Source organism: Mycteria americana, chromosome 21, assembly GCF_035582795.1.
Source record: "Mycteria americana isolate JAX WOST 10 ecotype Jacksonville Zoo and Gardens chromosome 21, USCA_MyAme_1.0, whole genome shotgun sequence".
NCBI classification, from domain to species: Eukaryota; Metazoa; Chordata; class Aves; order Ciconiiformes; family Ciconiidae; genus Mycteria; species Mycteria americana.
In genome coordinates, this window is record NC_134385.1 from 1,911,593 (window position 1) to 1,927,766 (window position 16,174).

The 16,174-nt window shown below is 64.0% G+C and overlaps 2 protein-coding genes across 2 annotated transcripts; both read right to left on the reverse strand.

Moving 5' to 3' along the window:
- Positions 1–1,389: 1,389 nt before the first annotated feature.
- GJA4 (gap junction protein alpha 4) lies at positions 1,390–2,433 on the reverse strand. The gene has a single exon (XM_075522264.1). The coding sequence runs from the start codon at positions 2,419–2,421 to the stop codon at positions 1,390–1,392; it is 1,032 nt and encodes a 343-aa protein (XP_075378379.1). The 5' UTR covers positions 2,422–2,433.
- A 4,246-nt stretch (positions 2,434–6,679) lies between these two features.
- On the reverse strand, positions 6,680–7,486 carry LOC142419380 (gap junction beta-3 protein-like). Its single transcript, XM_075522303.1, has one exon. The coding sequence runs from the start codon at positions 7,484–7,486 to the stop codon at positions 6,680–6,682; it is 807 nt and encodes a 268-aa protein (XP_075378418.1).
- Between the last annotated feature and the right edge of the window lie 8,688 nt (positions 7,487–16,174).

The window sequence follows — 16,174 nt, forward strand, 5'->3', positions numbered from 1 at the left end:
GGCTCAAGGGGACAGGACACAATAGCAGGGAGCGTTGTGCTTTCAGTGGATGAGTGGCACCAGCAGCACAACTGGAGCTCAGAGGGTGCCCATGCTCACCCCACCGCTCACGGGACAGCGGCTTCCCTCTCTCCTGGCCCCAAACCCTTACCCACCCTCCCCAAAGCAGCTGCATGAAGCACAGTCACACCACGCTTCACCTTTTTCATTCGTCCGACTTTATTCAACAAGATGCAACACTGAGTCTGCCAGGGGGAAAGGAAACAGCACTGAGGGCAGTGCCCGCATCCCACGCTCGTGCCTCAGTCACAGCAGGACCTTCCCCTTTCATAGCATCAGTGGGCTGGGGAAGTCAGGCGGCCGTTCTCATGGTGGCCGTTGGTTTTTGGTGTCCGCCCCAGCACCTCAGCCCACAGCAGGAGATGACTAGTGCAAAGTAATAAAACCAGTAAGCCCCCAAACCAGCAGTTGCTAGGCTAATTTCTCCCCAAAACCACAGGGCTCAAGGCCGTGTGGCCCAGGCTGGACACAGCTCCCCGAGGCCCCTGCATAACTGCACCTTTAAGGCAGAAAGCTCCGTGCTCTGGCCAGCAGGTTAAAAATAACTTAGAGACACACATCACCCGGGAAAGGGTCCAGAGCCAGGAGGCGGGGGGGCTCGCACTCCTGGGGCACCCGAAAGGTGACCCCACAGCCATCGGAATCAGCCGGTCACCGCAGCTGCGAGCTGCCACTGGCTTAACCCCCCCGCGCCCCATGGGGAAGGGGCAGCTCCTGCAGCAAACGCTGGGCAGGAGCCGCTGGCCCCGCTGGCTCCCTGCCGGGGTCACAGGAACAGGACAGGGCTGGTGGCCAGGACCCGTCAGGCAGCGCTGCCCCAGCCCAGCTCCCCCCAGCCCTCCCAGGCTCAGCCCGCTCCGTGCAGAGGCTGGAGGCAAGCGGCTTCCCACAGCCGTACGCCCAGCTCTCGCACGGGAGGGGGCTCCGGCAAGCTCCGGGGTCCGGCTAAGCCGTGGCTCCCGAGGGGCAGCAGCCACCCGCCACAGCCCCAGGGACAGCCTGTTCCCAGCCGCGTGGTCCCAGGGATTTCTCCCTCTCCCCCAGCGAGGCACGCGGGACACGCCGTCCCAGGGAACTTTCTGCAGTTTCCTTCCTTGCAGGGTCTGTGGGGAAAACAGGAGAGAGCAGAGGCTCCGCTCCAGGGCAGCGCTCAGCCCCGCTCCAGGGCATCCCAGGGGCAGGCAGGTCTCTGCGGGCACAGCCTCCGGAGGGGGACCTGTCCCTAGGGCACAGCACCAGGCAGGAGGCAGCTGCCTGCCCACGGCCAGCACCTTAGCAGGCACGAAGGACCAAGGAAGGTCCCCCCGGCCAGCCGGGGCCAGCCCGGCATTAGACATACTGCTTTTTGGAGGCTGAGCTCCCGGGCCGGCTGCACAGCTTCTCCTCTGGGGTAGGGGCTTCAGCAGCCCTGGGGGCGTAGGGGTCCGACAGGGGCCGGCTGCCCCTGCTCAGCACCAGGTTCTCCTCGTTGTGGAAGTTGGCCCAGTTCTGCTCGCTGGAGAGCTTGTTGAAGGCCTGGTAGGGCGGCGTGTGGCTCTCGGCCATGGGCAGGAAGGGATAGTGCTTGGGTGGGTAGGGACCTGCGACCATGTCATCAGCAAAGGTGTCGGGGCCGGCCGGCCCGAGCTGGGATGCTTTCTTGATGTTGCTAAGCAGGTTCTTACAGCAGAGGTGGAAAAGCTCCAGGAGGTTCAGGATTAAGGAGATCAGGCCCATCACCAGCATAAAGATGATGAAGATGCTCTTCTCAGTGGGGCGGGAGATGAAGCAGTCCACCTGATGGGGGCAGGGGTCCCTCTTGCACACGTAGCGGGGCACCATGGAGAAGCCGTACAGGTACCACTGGCCAACGAGGAAGCCAGCCTCAAAGATGCTCTTGCAGATCACGCTGATGATGTACGTCCACATCAGCGCCCCTCGAATCTTGAGCCGCCCATCCTCTGTCACGTAGATCTTGGACATCTTCTTCTCCACAGCTGCCAGGGCCTGCTCGATCTTTGGGTCCTTGCTGTGGATAGCCCGAAGCTCGCTCTCCTGTTGCTTCAGCTTCTCCTCCTTCCGGGAGAGATAGACAACATGGCCGAGGTAAATCAGGGTTGGGGTGCTGACAAAGAGGAACTGGAGCACCCAGTAGCGGATGTGGGAGATGGGGAAAGCTTTGTCATAACAGACATTGGTGCAGCCTGGCTGCTTGGTGTTGCACACGAAATCCGACTGCTCGTCCCCCCAGACGGACTCCCCGGCCAAGCCCAGGATGAGGATGCGGAAGATGAAGAGGACGGTGAGCCAGATCTTCCCGATCACAGTTGAGTGCTCCTGGACTTGGTCCAGCAGTTTCTCCAGGAAGCCCCAGTCACCCATCTTCGAGGGAACCTCGTGCCTCTGCCAGCAGAGAGGGGAGGGGAGGAGAGCCAAGTCAATTCTCCATTTCCACGCTGGAGAGCACAGGGCAGATGGGGCTACCTAAACCCCAGGCTTTCTCGGGACACGGCTGCTCTGCGGAGGGTCCCAGCAAACCCACTGAGGAACATCCCACGCCTGAAGGAGGGAGCCAGGCAGGATTTCTGAGCCCAGGAGTGCTCCTCCTACACCCTGCTGCCCAGTGCAGAAACATGGGGCTGGGGGGAGAAGAGGCAGCACGGGGATTCACCTCCCACAGCACCCACAGCTCGTGGCTGTCCCAGCCTCCCAGGACACAGCCCGCAGCGAAGGGCTCGCTGGCCGGCTGGTTTGGGGCTGCCCTGGGAGGTCAGGGCCACAGCACCCAGTGAGGGGACGTGGCGGGGGCTCACATGAGCAGCCCAGATTTGCCTCTCCTACAGCCCACTGCCCCGGCCTTACCGAAGGACAGAGAGCAGCAGGGTCACGGGAGGGGAAGCACAAACCCCTGGGGTACACCAGCCCCCCCAGTGCCTATTCAGGACTCACCCCAAACTGAAGGGACAGTCCCCAGCCAGCTCCCTTGCTGTGGGGCGATAGCACCCCAGCCCCAGCACGCTCCCCCTTGCCCAGGGCTTTCCCTGGACTGGGGACCCCCGAGACCACTCACCGCACACGGACCCGAAGCCGCTCCGGGGTCCCCGGGCTGTCTCAGCCTCACCCCCGGCTGCCGGCGAGCCCAGCCCGCATCCCCCCGCGGGAGAGAGGGGCCCGGCCGCAGCCCTGGCTCCTAATTAACCTCTGCCAATTAAGCAGGCAGAGGTGCCAGCTGGGCCGTTAAAGGGGCACCCAGCCGCGGCGGGGCGAGGGGATACCCCGGAGCAGAAAGCGGGTGCCAGCAGCGAAGGGTGCCCCGAAGCAGACAGCGGGTGCCAGCGGCGGGGGTGCCCCCTGTCCCCAGGCACGGTGTCCCCGAGCCCTGCCCGATGCCCCGGGGGAGCCGCAGCCGCCGGGGGTCCCGGGCCCCGCTCACTCACCTCCGCCGCGCCGGGCACGTCCCGCCTGGCTCGGGCCGCGCTGGGTGTGAGCGGCCGGGCCGGGCCGGGCGGCTCTGGCCGTGCGGGGCCCGGGGGAGCCGGGGGAGGAGCGCGGGCAGGAAACCGGGGGCCGGGACTTCGCGCCGTGCCTCAGGTGTGCGGGGCCGCCCCGTCCCGCTGCCCCCCGGCCGAGGGGGCGGCCCCGGAGGGGCGGGGCGGGGCGGGGGCGGTGGGTGCGCGGAGCAGCGCCCGGCCGGGACCCCCGGGGCCAGCCGGGGCCGAAGCCGGTGGGGCGCGGCGGGGGCGGCGGGAAGCCCGGGCGTCCCTGCGCGCTCGTCCCTGCCGAGCTGCGGGCTCAGCCCGGTGGCCGGCACCGCCCGCGCCCGGCAGCCCCGCGGCGGCTGGGGCTCCGCCGCCCGGGACGAAGCCCGCTGAGCAGGGGGGGGAGGGACCCGCCCGGGGTGCCCGGGCCCTGCCCACGCGTGGGACCGTGAGCAAGTCACCCCACCGGCCGCCCCTACAGCCGCCGCGCTTTCGGTACCCGCATGGCGGGCGGGGGCCCCGGGGGGGGGCAGGGCCGCGGAGATGCCGGGGCGTGGGGCGGGCTGTCCCCGCGGGTGCCCCGTCCCTGCCCGCTCCGGCCGGGCCGCTGCTGCGGCGCTCGGCGGGTCCCCCCGCGGGCCCGTGCGGCGCGGCGGGCGCTGGGTGGTGCTGGAGCCACACCGGAGCCCGGCGCTGCCCCGGCCCCGCGTCCCCCGCCGGCTGCTGGGCTGAGCTGCGCTGGGGAGCCGGGGGCTGGGAGCCGCCGCCGGGCTGTAAGCGGAGCTTTGCTGTCGGGGGGCTCAGACGGGGCGCTGCGGGGGGTGCGGAGGCCCCCCCAGGGAGGGGGGACAGGGCAGGTGGGCAGATGCTGGCAGTGGACGCAGAGGCTCAAGTCCTGCTGGCTTCAGGGGGGCAAACCCCCTGTGTGTGCCCCCCCCCCCGTCCTGCGGCGGCCGCAAAGGGCTGGCACGCTTGGCATGGGCTGCGTGGGGCTAGTCGAGGGCGGCGGGTTTGGGCTTGGGCTATCGAAACCAGAAACTAGGCCAGTCTGCGCACACAGCTGGGAGCTGCCGTCTCTCCCGCACCGAGACGTGGCATTTCCTCCTCGCAGACAGTGCCGGGGCTGAGCGGAGAGCAGAGCCGGAACAGCATCATTATGTTTAATATAAAATAATTGTCATGCTTCAGGTAACACCCACGTGCCACCCCATGCCGTGGCACCAGGGTGCTGCAGAGCCCAGTGCCCGTCTCCCAGCCAGCCCACTGTGAATATGGCTTCCCCCTTCCCACCGCCCCTGGGTTATGTCTGCTGCTATGGTGAGGCCCCCGCCTTGGCCCTGTTCCCCGGTGATGCTCTGCGCCCCGCCAGCCCTCAACGGGTGGAAAAGATCATCTCTGGGGAGCTGCTCCAAAACCACAAAGGAACCGGAGCTGCCCTCACCCACGGATGTGCCAGCTCCCACGTTGCTTTACCCACCAGGAGGACCGTGCCCAGCACAGGCTTAACCCACACCAGCCACAGGTCCCCAGCGAGCCGTGCGGGTGCCAGAGCCGCTTCCCAGTCGGACACCCTGTGCCGTCCGACCTCCTGGAGCATCTTTCCAGGTGACACAGGTGATGCTGTGCTGGGGTGCCCACAGGAGTAGCCCGTGCTGCAAGCACTCGCTCCATGTCCGGCACAGAGACACGTCACACGTCACCCTGCCGGCAGCGTGGGCATCGCTGTCACGGCCTCTCACAGTGGCACGAGCCCTGGCTGTGTCAGTCACACCGTGACAGGCTCATGGGTCTGGGGAATCGCGAGCGCGCCGAGCAGAGCTGGAAATGCGGCTGGCCAGAGCGCCAGGGGACCCTCGTGTAGCACTGCTTAAGGAGAGATTAAATGGAAATAATTTCTGTTTATTGTAATATTTATCAAGGTTTAGTAAATAATTGATGCTGATCCCTCCTTGATTTCCTTGGGGGCCAGCATTCGGTTCTGGTGAATTAAAGTTTAACGACGCATGACAAGCCCGGAGGAGGCGGAGCGGGCAGACACTGGGCACGCTGGCCCCGGGGCTCGACCCGTGCCACCTCGGCTTGGGTGGGAGTGAGGAGCACCCAGCCGCAGGCTCCTGGGGAACCTCTGCAAATCCATTTCTTCTGCCCTCACCAGTCCCCCCAGTATACAACGTGCAGAGCAGATCCCAGTGTCTACAAACAACACGGCGTTTATTGGCCTTTTGGACCCGTAGCTGATGCTGTGCGCGACGCGTCCGTCTGAGGCAAGGGGGGGTGCAAAGGCACTGGGGGAAGCAGCAGAGTCAGCAAGGGCATCTGGGCAGGACATGGGCACAGTGCTTGCATGAGCGAAGGGGAGAAAGCTGCTCCTGCCCCAGTATTGGCAAACTGGGGACCGTCACTGTGCTGGGTGACGCCAGCCCTGACCGGGCACCGACCAATGCATTCGTACCCAGCACGGGAGCAGCAGAGAGGGAGGACCCAAGAGAAGCTGTTGGGACACGGGACCCCCCATGCTCCCTCCTGCCAGCTCCAGTCCCGTGTGCCCTCCAAACTCATCGGCTTCATCCCTGCAGCTTTCGGCTGGGCTCGCTGCTGGGCCGGGCAGTGCTGGCTGCTGCGGTAGGGCTGCTCAGCAGAGTCGTGCATGGCGTCTGTGCATCGGTATGATGTCCAAGCCCCGCGGCACCACCATGTGCCGGCAGAGCTCTGGGGCTGCCCTCGCCTTACCTGCGTCTGCTCAGGCACCCATGGACCTCTGTTGGGGGACTTTAGTTTGTTTGGTTTACTCATTTTTCACACAGGTCAACTCTCGAGGGTTCAGGGACTTGGCAAGCTTGAAAAGCTGCTGGGCCAAGGGGAAGGTGAACCGGCTGGACGGGCGAGCTCACAGCTCCTCTCCTCTGTGGAAAGAACAGACACCCTCAGGCATGCCCACGGGCAGCTGGCACCCACCTGCCGCTGAGTGTGCCCACACCGCCGGGACACCCGGGGCCGTGCCCATGGTCCCAAGCAGGAGAGTCCCCGTGGATGTGTCCCCCTCCCCTTTAGAGCCATCGAGGTCCTGGCTGAAGAGTCTGGTGATGGCATCACCAGTGGCCACCTCTGGGGCCAGCCATCCCTGGACATGTCTCCCTCCCTCTTCCCCTCCCAGCACCCCATCAGACGGCAGTCAGGTTGGGAGCTGAGGCCCGCAGGGCTGCCACACACCTAGTCTGGGACTTGTCATCCTTATCCTCCATCTTGAGGTGGCACTGGCAGGTGGGGGTCTTGCTGTAGCTGACGGAGCGCTTGGTGGACTTCTTCCACTTCCGCGTGCTCCGCACAACCCTCTTGAAGATGAGGTAGAAGATCTCACAGACAGTGAGGACGATGCAGATGGAGGAGGCTCCGACCATGAAATAGGTGAAGACTCTTTTCTCAGTTGGCCGAGCGATGTAGCAGTCTACAGTGTTGGGGCAGGGGTCCACGTTGGAGCATTTGACCAGCCGTGGCAAGTCGAAGCTGTCCCACATCTTGTGGAGGAGGTAGAGGAACAGGATCTCTATGATAAGCTTGAAGAAGAGACTGAACAGGTAGGTCCACCACAGCCCGCCGTGCTTCTTGCCCGTGTTGCTGTAGAGCTTGGGGCAATTCTCCCCGTTCTTCTCCCGGTTCTTCCTCTCGCGGTCCTCCCGGTAGGCCACGTGCATGATGACCAGGAGGGAAGGGCAAGTGACAAAGATGAGCTGCAGGGCCCAGAGGCGGATGTGGGAGACGGGGAAGAAGTGGTCGTAGCAGACATTGGTGCAGCCCGGCTGCCGCGTGTTGCAGTCAAAGTCCTTCTGCTCATCTCCCCACACGCGCTCAGCTGCCACCACGTAGACCAGCACACGGAAGACGAAGACCACGGAAAGCCAGATGCGACCAAAGGCTGTGGAGTACTTGTTGACCCCGCTGAGCAGTGCCTGCAGCGTTTTCCAATCCATGGCGGCTGGCGGAGGCCAGAGTCACCCGACCTGGGGAAACAGCAGCAGAAGTGGTGGGTGAAGAGATGCGATGGGAGACAGCAACGGGGCGGCTCATCTCTCGCCGCACTTAATCTCATTGACCTGCCAGAATCTCTCCCTCACCACGTTACACTCACTTGGGCGGGGGCACCATCCCACTCGTGGAGAGTAAAGCCCAGCCCTGCGCTCTCCCGGTGACAGCCCGGGGTGACTCAACCTCTCCGCACTTCCTGCTGATGGAGGCTTTGCCGTAAGGGATGAGCCACCCGGCCAAGTCCCTGCCACCAAGTCCCCGGCGTGATTGTGCATGTTGGCGTAAATTGGCAGCGCGATCCCCTGGCGCGTGCCAGGATCAACAAGGGGAGGCCGTGCCTGGGCGGCAGGCGGGGACGGCTGTGCGGGGCGCTTGGCGTGTCAGCAAAGCAAAGGTCTGTGTGGACACCAGCCCTGCGAGCTGGCAGGTCCCTCGGGACAGGGGCGGGAGGGGACCCGGCAGCTCATTTCCATCCCCGACTGCATCTTCCTTCTGCCCCGCTGCCCGCAGGGGCATGGCTGCCAGGATGGATCCCCAGCACCCTGCCAGCTCCCTCTTGGCTGCCGAGGCACTGGCTCCCCGTGGGGTGCAGCACCGGACCAGTATGGCTCCCGGTCTGTGCTCCCCAGGCTCATCCTCTTTCCTCCCCAGGGTTTTGTGTGGCTCAGCCATGCTCCCCTGCATGACCTCCGCTAGCATGTTTGGGGATGGACGGGGACCTTTACCATTAGGGAGAATCCAGGGGACCTCAGGCTTGGTCCCAGCTGGTCCCAGCCTTCCCTGAGCCTCAGTTTTATAAGGTAAAATGGGCTAAACTGGCCGCCGTGCTTTGCTAATGCTGAGAACCAAAGGGGAAGTGGCTGCTGCAGAGCTGGGATGCCGGGACACGCCAGGGACCGGTTTTCTCTCTCGCAGGTGACGCCCGAGGCAGCCCAAGCATGGGCGAGAGCAAGGCTGCTGAAAACGAGAGTCCGTGCATGCCGCCGGCGCCCGGCACCCGGCTCCTGACAGCGCTGCCGGCAGCCCCGAGGCCCCGCGCCAGCCAAACCGGCTCCGTGGCTCAGCCTGGGGCTGTCCCGGTGCAAGGAGGGCAGCGCGCTAAGCCAGACCCGGAGCTTTATGCTCCCTGGATTTACAAGCCCCGGGTGATTTTTACCCAGAGGTGAGTTGGCAGCTGTTGACTCTGTGCTGTAAAGGTGTCTCCCGTGACAGAGGGCTTCACAGGAGAGCAGGCTGGATCTGTCCCCGCGGTGTTGGCTTTTAGGGCGTTGCACTGAGTAACGCACACCGCCGCTGAGGGGAGCACGGGGGGGGGTTTGCAGCGTGGGGGCGAAGACCAGAGCGAAGCACCCTGCGATTCCGGGGTAAGCAGGGAGGGCCAAGGCGTCAAAGGACAGAGCGAAGCACCAGCAATGCTCAGAGGAGACTTTTTGCAGCCTCTTTGCATTTGCAAGAATTAGTCCGGTTTTGCGACTGCCAGGTTTTGCGGGTCTGTGCCCGACAGCAAGGACGCGCTGGGGGCCAGCTCCTCGCGCGCCGCAGGAACGGCTCAGCTGCGCCCGCAGAGCTGCTGCGGGTCTGCAGTGCCGGGTGCTTGCACGGCTCCAGCAGAAGGAACGCGCCGAAGCCCCGCGGGAGCCACAACTGGCCCAACAGGTCGGGGCCGAGGCTGGGACACCCGTGTGCAGCTGGGGAGGCGGCAGCACGGCTGGCAAATGCTTCCAGGGGAAACGTGTCCCGAATATCACCAGCCCCGACATTTTATTTTGGCATTTTCTACAAGAGATATTTTGCGTAAGAAAAATTTTTTTTTTTTTTCAGACAAATGCTTTGTTTCTGGCTGCTGACCGGCCTGCCCGGGTTGCGCAGGATGGCCCAGGAGCAAACGGGCTGCTCTGATTTCAGGTCAGATCGAAAGCTTCATTCAACCCCAAATGCTAATTCCTTCAGTCCCAGCTACTCAGGTCAATCGGCGCCGCACACTCGCCTTCCCGCTCCCGAGGAGCCGCTGCCCGTTGCTGACCCGGTGCCCTCCGAGACGTACCTGGAAGAGGCTCAGGCTCCTTCCCCGCTCACCGGGGGCTGCGGGGTGGGAAGTGCCCGGCGCGGGGCATGGCCAGGGGCGTGATGGCACACGGGCGTTCAGGCTCCCCTCGTCCGGGGAGGGCTGCGTGGCGCAGCGAGGTGTCCCGGGGCTGCGGGGAAGGAACAGAGCCTGGAGCCTGCCTGGAGCGAGCCCACGGGGCTGCCCGGTACCCATCCCTGGCTGGGGCCAGCCCACAGCGAGCCCCGAACGCACCGCCGTGATCCCACGCTGCTGGCCCGGGGACGCACCGAGAAGCGCGGCTGAGCCGAGCGGGGCTGAGCTGGGGTCCCCTGCCAGCACGTGCCGAGCGCCAGGGCAGCGCCTCTGCCCAGCCCTGCACACCCCTGCTCGCCACCTCATCTGAGACCGGGAGATCCCGTGGCAGCTAGCCGGGGTGGGGAGCAACCACAGCGCTCCCGCCCAGCTCTTCCTTTAAAACTGGGAGAGGGGAGCTGCTGCTTCCCCCTCCTCAGCCAAAAGCTGATGCCGATGGTGGAGCCCATAGCCCCTGCACGCCCCCAGGGCCAATGCCCCCTCACCAGCCTGCCAGTTCACCCGTGCCCCCATCTCCAGTGCCCCGTGGGTGATGCCACCCAGCACCCACCTGCCCGGCACCCACCTGCCTGGCTTAGCCCAGCACCAGCTCCAGCCGTGGACCCCCGCGGCGGGGTGGGAAGGGGAGCACGAGCTCCGTGCCGAGCCCCGTGCCGGGGTGCGGTGCGCGGTGCCGTGGGAGCCCCGCAGCCCGGCCGGCGCTGGCTGGCAGCCAGGTGGAGCAGGGGCAACGCTCCCGGTGTGCTCAGCTCTGCCTGCAGCGCCGGTTTGCCTCCCGCAATGCCCGGCACCCTCGCCAGCCCCCGGCATGCCAGCCCGCTGTGTCACCGCCGGATCCTGCCCCGCGTGGGTGCAGGGCGTTGGGCCCAAAAGTGCCCAGCTCCTGCCTGGGGTGGAAACACAGCAGAGCGGGGCTGTGCGCCTTCTCCTGGGGGGGGGCTTAGCCTCTTTTGGTCCCCGGGGAGGGCAGTGGGACAGAGGAGCAGGGCCTGGGGTGGCCGTCCCTGCTCCTCGGGGTGCCACGCCATCCCCCTGCATCACCCCCCGGGTGCGCAGCCCCATGGGCCAGGGACCCCGGCACTGCCTGTGGGGTCCCGGCGTGGCACTGTGTGCTGTCAGGGTCCCCACCTTTGGCCACCGCAGGCACAGCAGCCCCAGCCGTAACGCAGCTCCCACCTGCACCCCATTAGCACCGTGGGGTCCGTCCCCCCACAACCTGCAGGTCCCCAACAGCCCTGTGAGCACCCCGCGCCTCTGCCCCGGCACACTGGAGGTACCTGTCCAGCCGGTAAAGGGCCAGAGGGAGGTGGCTGGATCCAGGCACCTTTCGGAGCAGGGAAGCTCTTTCCCGGCTGTGTTGTCTGCAGCTCTCCTATGCGCCCAGGTTTTGTCCACAGCGCTGAGTGTGCGGGGAGGGGAAGGGTAGTTTGTTCTGTTCCCAGTACTGGGTGAGTCTGGCAAACAGCTCCCGTAGAGGTTCTTGTCTGCGCACATGCACACACACGCTCGGGTTGAACAATAAAGGCGGGTCAAATCCTGCCGTGAGATCAACGGAGCCAGATTCCTCTGCAAGCAACGCCAGCGGCTCCTGCCAGGTGATGCTCCGTCCCCTGCATGGGTGGCTACGGACACTGCAAACCCGGCAGCAAACCCTGGGCAAGACCAGGGCGGCCGGAGACCAGCACTGGGCTCACACCATCCCCCCCCAGGTATGGGGCAGCCGTCAACCGTTGCTAAGAATCACAAATTACGCAACTATAACTCACTTTTAAAATGATTTTGCCTTAGTAATAGTTTTGCAACAGCACATCGGTATCTCCAACCTACAGCAACCGGCAGCCACCGCCCTGCCGGCGCTGGGCCGTCCCGGACGAGACCTTTCCCAAAGAGTGGCACAGCCTGGGTGGCAGAGCACGGCAGCAGGGACCCCTGTAGTGGGACCCTGCCCTGCCAGCTGCCTCCAGTCCTGTCCTGTGGGACCCAGGAGGTGTCCCTAAGGGGACCGTCCCTCTCCCCAGAGCGCCGGTGGCTCCCGGGAGGCTGAGTCAGCCTCTCCCTGCCCGGGCAGCCGGGTGCCCCGCTCGGCCTCTCCCCCGGAGCAGCCCCATTTCATGCCTCTGCAGACGTGGCCTGGGCAGGAATGCGTTTCCGCTCATCCATGGTTTACCTGGCCTCTCGGCTGCCCCGAGGCTTTCCCAGCATTGCTCCGGCACGCCCCGGGGCCGAGCGCTCGGCAGCATTTTCCCAGGAGGCCACCCCTCCCGTGGGGACACGTATGAAGAACCCCGCCGGGTGCTCGATGCTGTGAGAGGTTTGCTCCCCGCACTCGTGGCAGACAAGGAGCCACTCACCTAGCAGCTTTTTGGCTCCAGCAGATCAAGTAAAGTGTGTGGGGGTTTGCCGGGCTGGGGACGTGGCAGGGAGAGGCCACAGGAACGGGGGACCAGGACACCCAAAGCAAACCCTCGTGGGAGCCTGGGGGTGTGGAGAGGGGCGAGCCCAGAGGATGGGGCAGACAGAGGCACCCTCATCCCGGACGAGAGCAAAGGGAGGTCCCCCCAGACCGGCCCGGAGCCTGCCCTCGCCTTTGCATAGTCCTATTGGCAGGATCAGGAATTTGAGCTATGTTGTAGAGAGCCGGCGAGGCAGGAGCCCCGGCAGGAATCTGGGGGCTGTGGCCTTCGAGACGCAAAACCCAGGAGAGAGGGAAGATGGCAAGAACTGCCAGCAGGTCTGATTTCTTGCGAAGGCAGCAGTTCCCTGCCCCACGGTAAAGGGGAACTGCAAGGGCCAGGTGAAGAGCGGGGCCGGATGCCCCCAGCAGCCTCTCGCCTGCAATTTTGGCATTTCAGGAGGGGCCGCGCAGCCACGGGCAAGAAAGTTCAGGTGTCTTTTGGCACAGACAGAAGATTTCCCCTAAGGCAGTTGGGTGGGGAACGGAAACACCCCGTGTTTTGCAGTGTTTTGCAGTGCTGAGCTGGGTATTTGGGTGTCCCAGCAAAGGACAAGTCCCTGCACCCCCTCCGCCATCCCTCTGCCGGCTGCTCCGGCGTGGGCACAGGGACAAGGTGCCAACGCGGTTCAGCAGCTCTCAGCACCGGGGAGCCCTCGGAGGAGCTTCGGGTACGTGCCCAGGGCACGTCACCCTGCTGTCACCCCGCTCCGGCTCGGCGGGGTGACGGGTGAAAGGCTTCAGTGCCAGATGTGAACCCTAAAACCACCTAGTGACTTCCAGTGGCCCGACCTCGGGTTCTCCATGAAGGAAAAAACCGAGCAGTGGAGCAGGCGGCCGCCAAACCAGCAGGAAACCCTCAAAGTCTCTTTAAAAGGGTCTTAAATGGGGCATTGCAGGAGGCAGCACTCGGCCACCCGCCGGGGCTGGGACCCAGCCCTGCCTTTGATCTCCAGCTCCCTGCCTGCCAACAGCACCCCGGCCAGCCCGGCTGTCCCGCGCCAGGGCCGCGTCCCCGGGGAGGGGACCTTCTCCGCAAGCGCTGGGGCACGGGAGTCACGGGAGCCTGGGAGCCGGCAGCCGGGGCAGCCGCTTGCTCCGGCACGCTGGATGTAAATCAGAGAGTTTCTCTTCAATTCCCAGCAAACAGGCGGTACTTGGGCAGGGAAGAAACAAGCCCCCCCGGAAGGAGAGGCTGCCCCCGACCTGCGCTGCCACCCACGCGAGCCCCTCCACCTCCCTGGCTGGGCTGGAGTTAGCGATGCTTTTGTTTTAAATCCCCTCTCCCCAAAATTCAGGAGGCCTTCTGGGCACCCCCACAAGCAAATGCAATCCCCTGTATGATGATGCAAAGTCTGGGAAATATTCAGCTTTTATTGTGACATCCCCCAGTTTATTTGCTTTACCACTGACACTGGTCCTGCCTCTTAACCCAGAGCTCTGCGTGCCAGGAAGCGGCGCGGTCTCCAGCCCCCGTTTCTGCAGCACCAGGCAGGGCAACCTCAGCTGCCCTTGGTGCAGAGCACAGAAACACATGAGAAAGAACACAAACGCTCCCGTTTGTCAGCCCAGCCGCCGCTGATCCCAAGCCCGGATGGTGCAAGACACCCGGAGCTTTGCGGAGCGGCTGCAATCCTTGCTCGGAGCGAGATAAAGCAGCACAACAACAAATGGCAACCAGATCGTCGGGTCTCTCGCAACGGGCAGCAGCTCCGGCTGCTGCTTTGATGTGTGGAAGCAGGACGGGCTGGCAGGGTGGTTGCTCTGGGTCTCATCACCTCTGCAGCGATTAGTGCTTGCAGCTGGGGAACACCTCTGGATTTTGCTAATCGAGGACAGCCTTGATCAACAGCGGCCAACCTTGCTTGAAAACAAACAGCCCAGCCTTAGCTCTTGAAATCAGAGGCAACGGCTTGCACACAAAGAACAACTTGTATTCTCTGATGTTAAAGGCTTCAGTAAAGAAAACGTTCGGGTGGATAACCCAGCAAGCACAGCAACGAGAGCGGACAGAAGGAAGGCAGAGATCAGAACGGCTTCACTTAAAGGAGTTGGAAGAAATCCACCTGTACTTCACCATCGGCCTCTCTTACCCCAAAGGTCTCCAAACCCACCGCTGTCTTTGCAAGGAGCCACCGTGTGCCCAGACGGCCCTGGGCCGGTGGCAGGGATCCCCCCAGGGCTCCTCCACCATCCCCACCCTCGTGGGGCGGCCAGCCCGGTGCCTGCCCTCCCGTCCGGCAGCGCTGCAGCCCTGCCTGCCCTCAGCATCCCCCCGGCCGTAGCGGTCCCGCTGCCTCCCCCGTCAGCACGTCCAGGCTGGTCCCTTTGCCCAGGGTGGGCTGTGGGACGGAGCCCAGCTTTGCCCGACGAGGGTCTCAGGCGGGAGCTGGTTCATTGGGTCAGGCGTGCTGCGAAGCGGCAGGAGCTGCAGTGACCAGCCCCCATCCGAGAGGACGGGGCGATGGCATCTCCCCCGCCCCGTGCCGCTTCCTTTGCAGCAGAGCCAGCGAGCGCCGGGGCTGCCGGTGCTCATGGAAAAAATAATAATTGCACCCTCTAAATAAAGCGAAACCAGTAACAGATCGAGCTGCATGTTCAATGTTAATGTCACTTACGAGTGCATTTGCCATGAAATTATTGTTAATTATTCATCCCGGCTAATGCTCAGTTACCACTGATGGCCTTAGAAATTGCAGTGCCGCCTAAGTCACGGCAGAACCCGACATATTACGGCAATAAACAAGATCATATTCTGCCATTTAATGTTATTGTTTAATCAATGGTTGGGGTGTTTTTCCTGTCCTTTACTCAGTTGTTTTGCTCAGGTGTTTTTCTCTGGCCAGGCAGGAAGAGCCGGCAGCCCACAGCAGGCTCTGCCTGCCCAGCCGGATCCTCGCCCCTGCACTGCTCCGCGGTGGCTGCCGCACCAAGCACGTGCTCTTGTCCCCACTGGGCTAACGAGCGCCAGTAACGACGATCGCATCGGGCTGAAATGGCCCTGACACCTGCGGTGCGGCTTATGTAGGGTGAGGGATACAGAGGGGGGTTCCCGGGGGGCTCGAGGGTGCCTGTCCTGGCTGGCCCCTCTCCCCACCGCCTCCGAGCTGGCTTGAAAATTTGTGACGTGGTTAAATGGCTCCAGTCTGTCCCTGGCAGCCCACGGCCGCGAAGGGCTCTGCCGCCCATGGGTCCCCAGGGATGTTTGTGCCTCTGGGTGTGCCCGCCTGTGCCCAGCAGCCCATCTTAAATCAAGAATTTATTTATGGTTTTTTTAAAGCCTGGGATTACAGGGGGATAATTAAGCTGTCCTCCTTGCTCACCTGCACCTGGCGAATGCAGCAGGAGTTTTGCTGTTGACTTGCTGGGTGCAAGGACAAGCCCTTCCCCGGGCAGCGCAGACCTCGTGACACCCCATGCATCCCAAAAACCACCCGCCCGGCCGCGGCGCTCCCGCCTCTGGCCAAGCCATGGCTCGTGCCCGGCTCCGGGGGCTGCTCCCATTTTCAGTGGCTTTTCTCCGGCCGACCCGAGCCTCCGGCCGGTGGTTTGTCACCACAGCTGGTCCAAACCCAGCCCGGAGCTGCCCGTGGGAGCGATGTCTTTCCAGGGGTGATGCAGCCCTTACTCTCCTCTTGGCAGTGTTGTGTCCAAGGAGCAGGAGAACAACCGCTTTGGCCATCAGTTCTGAGGGACAGAAATCTTTATTTATTGCAAAGATAGCCTCAGGACCAGCTAAGCCAGCCTGGCCGAGATGGGCTCGACCTCTGGGCACCGCTGCCGGTTCACGGCCGCCACGGAGCTGCTTGTCCCCGTCAGCTCTCAGGGACCGCACGTGTCCTACAGCACCCGGTTTTACCCCAAATTTAGCGGAACGGTGTACCGTGCCTTCCCCAGGACGGGAGAGGCAGAGAGCCCTTGGGTGCAGCCTGACCCCGAGGTGCTGCCACCCCCAGTGCTCCTGGGCTGGGGGGACGGAGGAGGAGGAAGAGGAGGAGGGTGCAGGGCAGGTGAGCGGCTCCTGCTTTCTCCCGAGCAGCT

Bases quoted from the DNA above. Each gene is read 5' to 3' on its own strand.
- GJA4 (XM_075522264.1), bottom strand. From the start codon at position 2,421: ATGGGTGACTGGGGCTTCCTGGAGAAACTGCTGGACCAAGTCCAGGAG.
- LOC142419380 (XM_075522303.1), bottom strand. From the start codon at position 7,486: ATGGATTGGAAAACGCTGCAGGCACTGCTCAGCGGGGTCAACAAGTAC.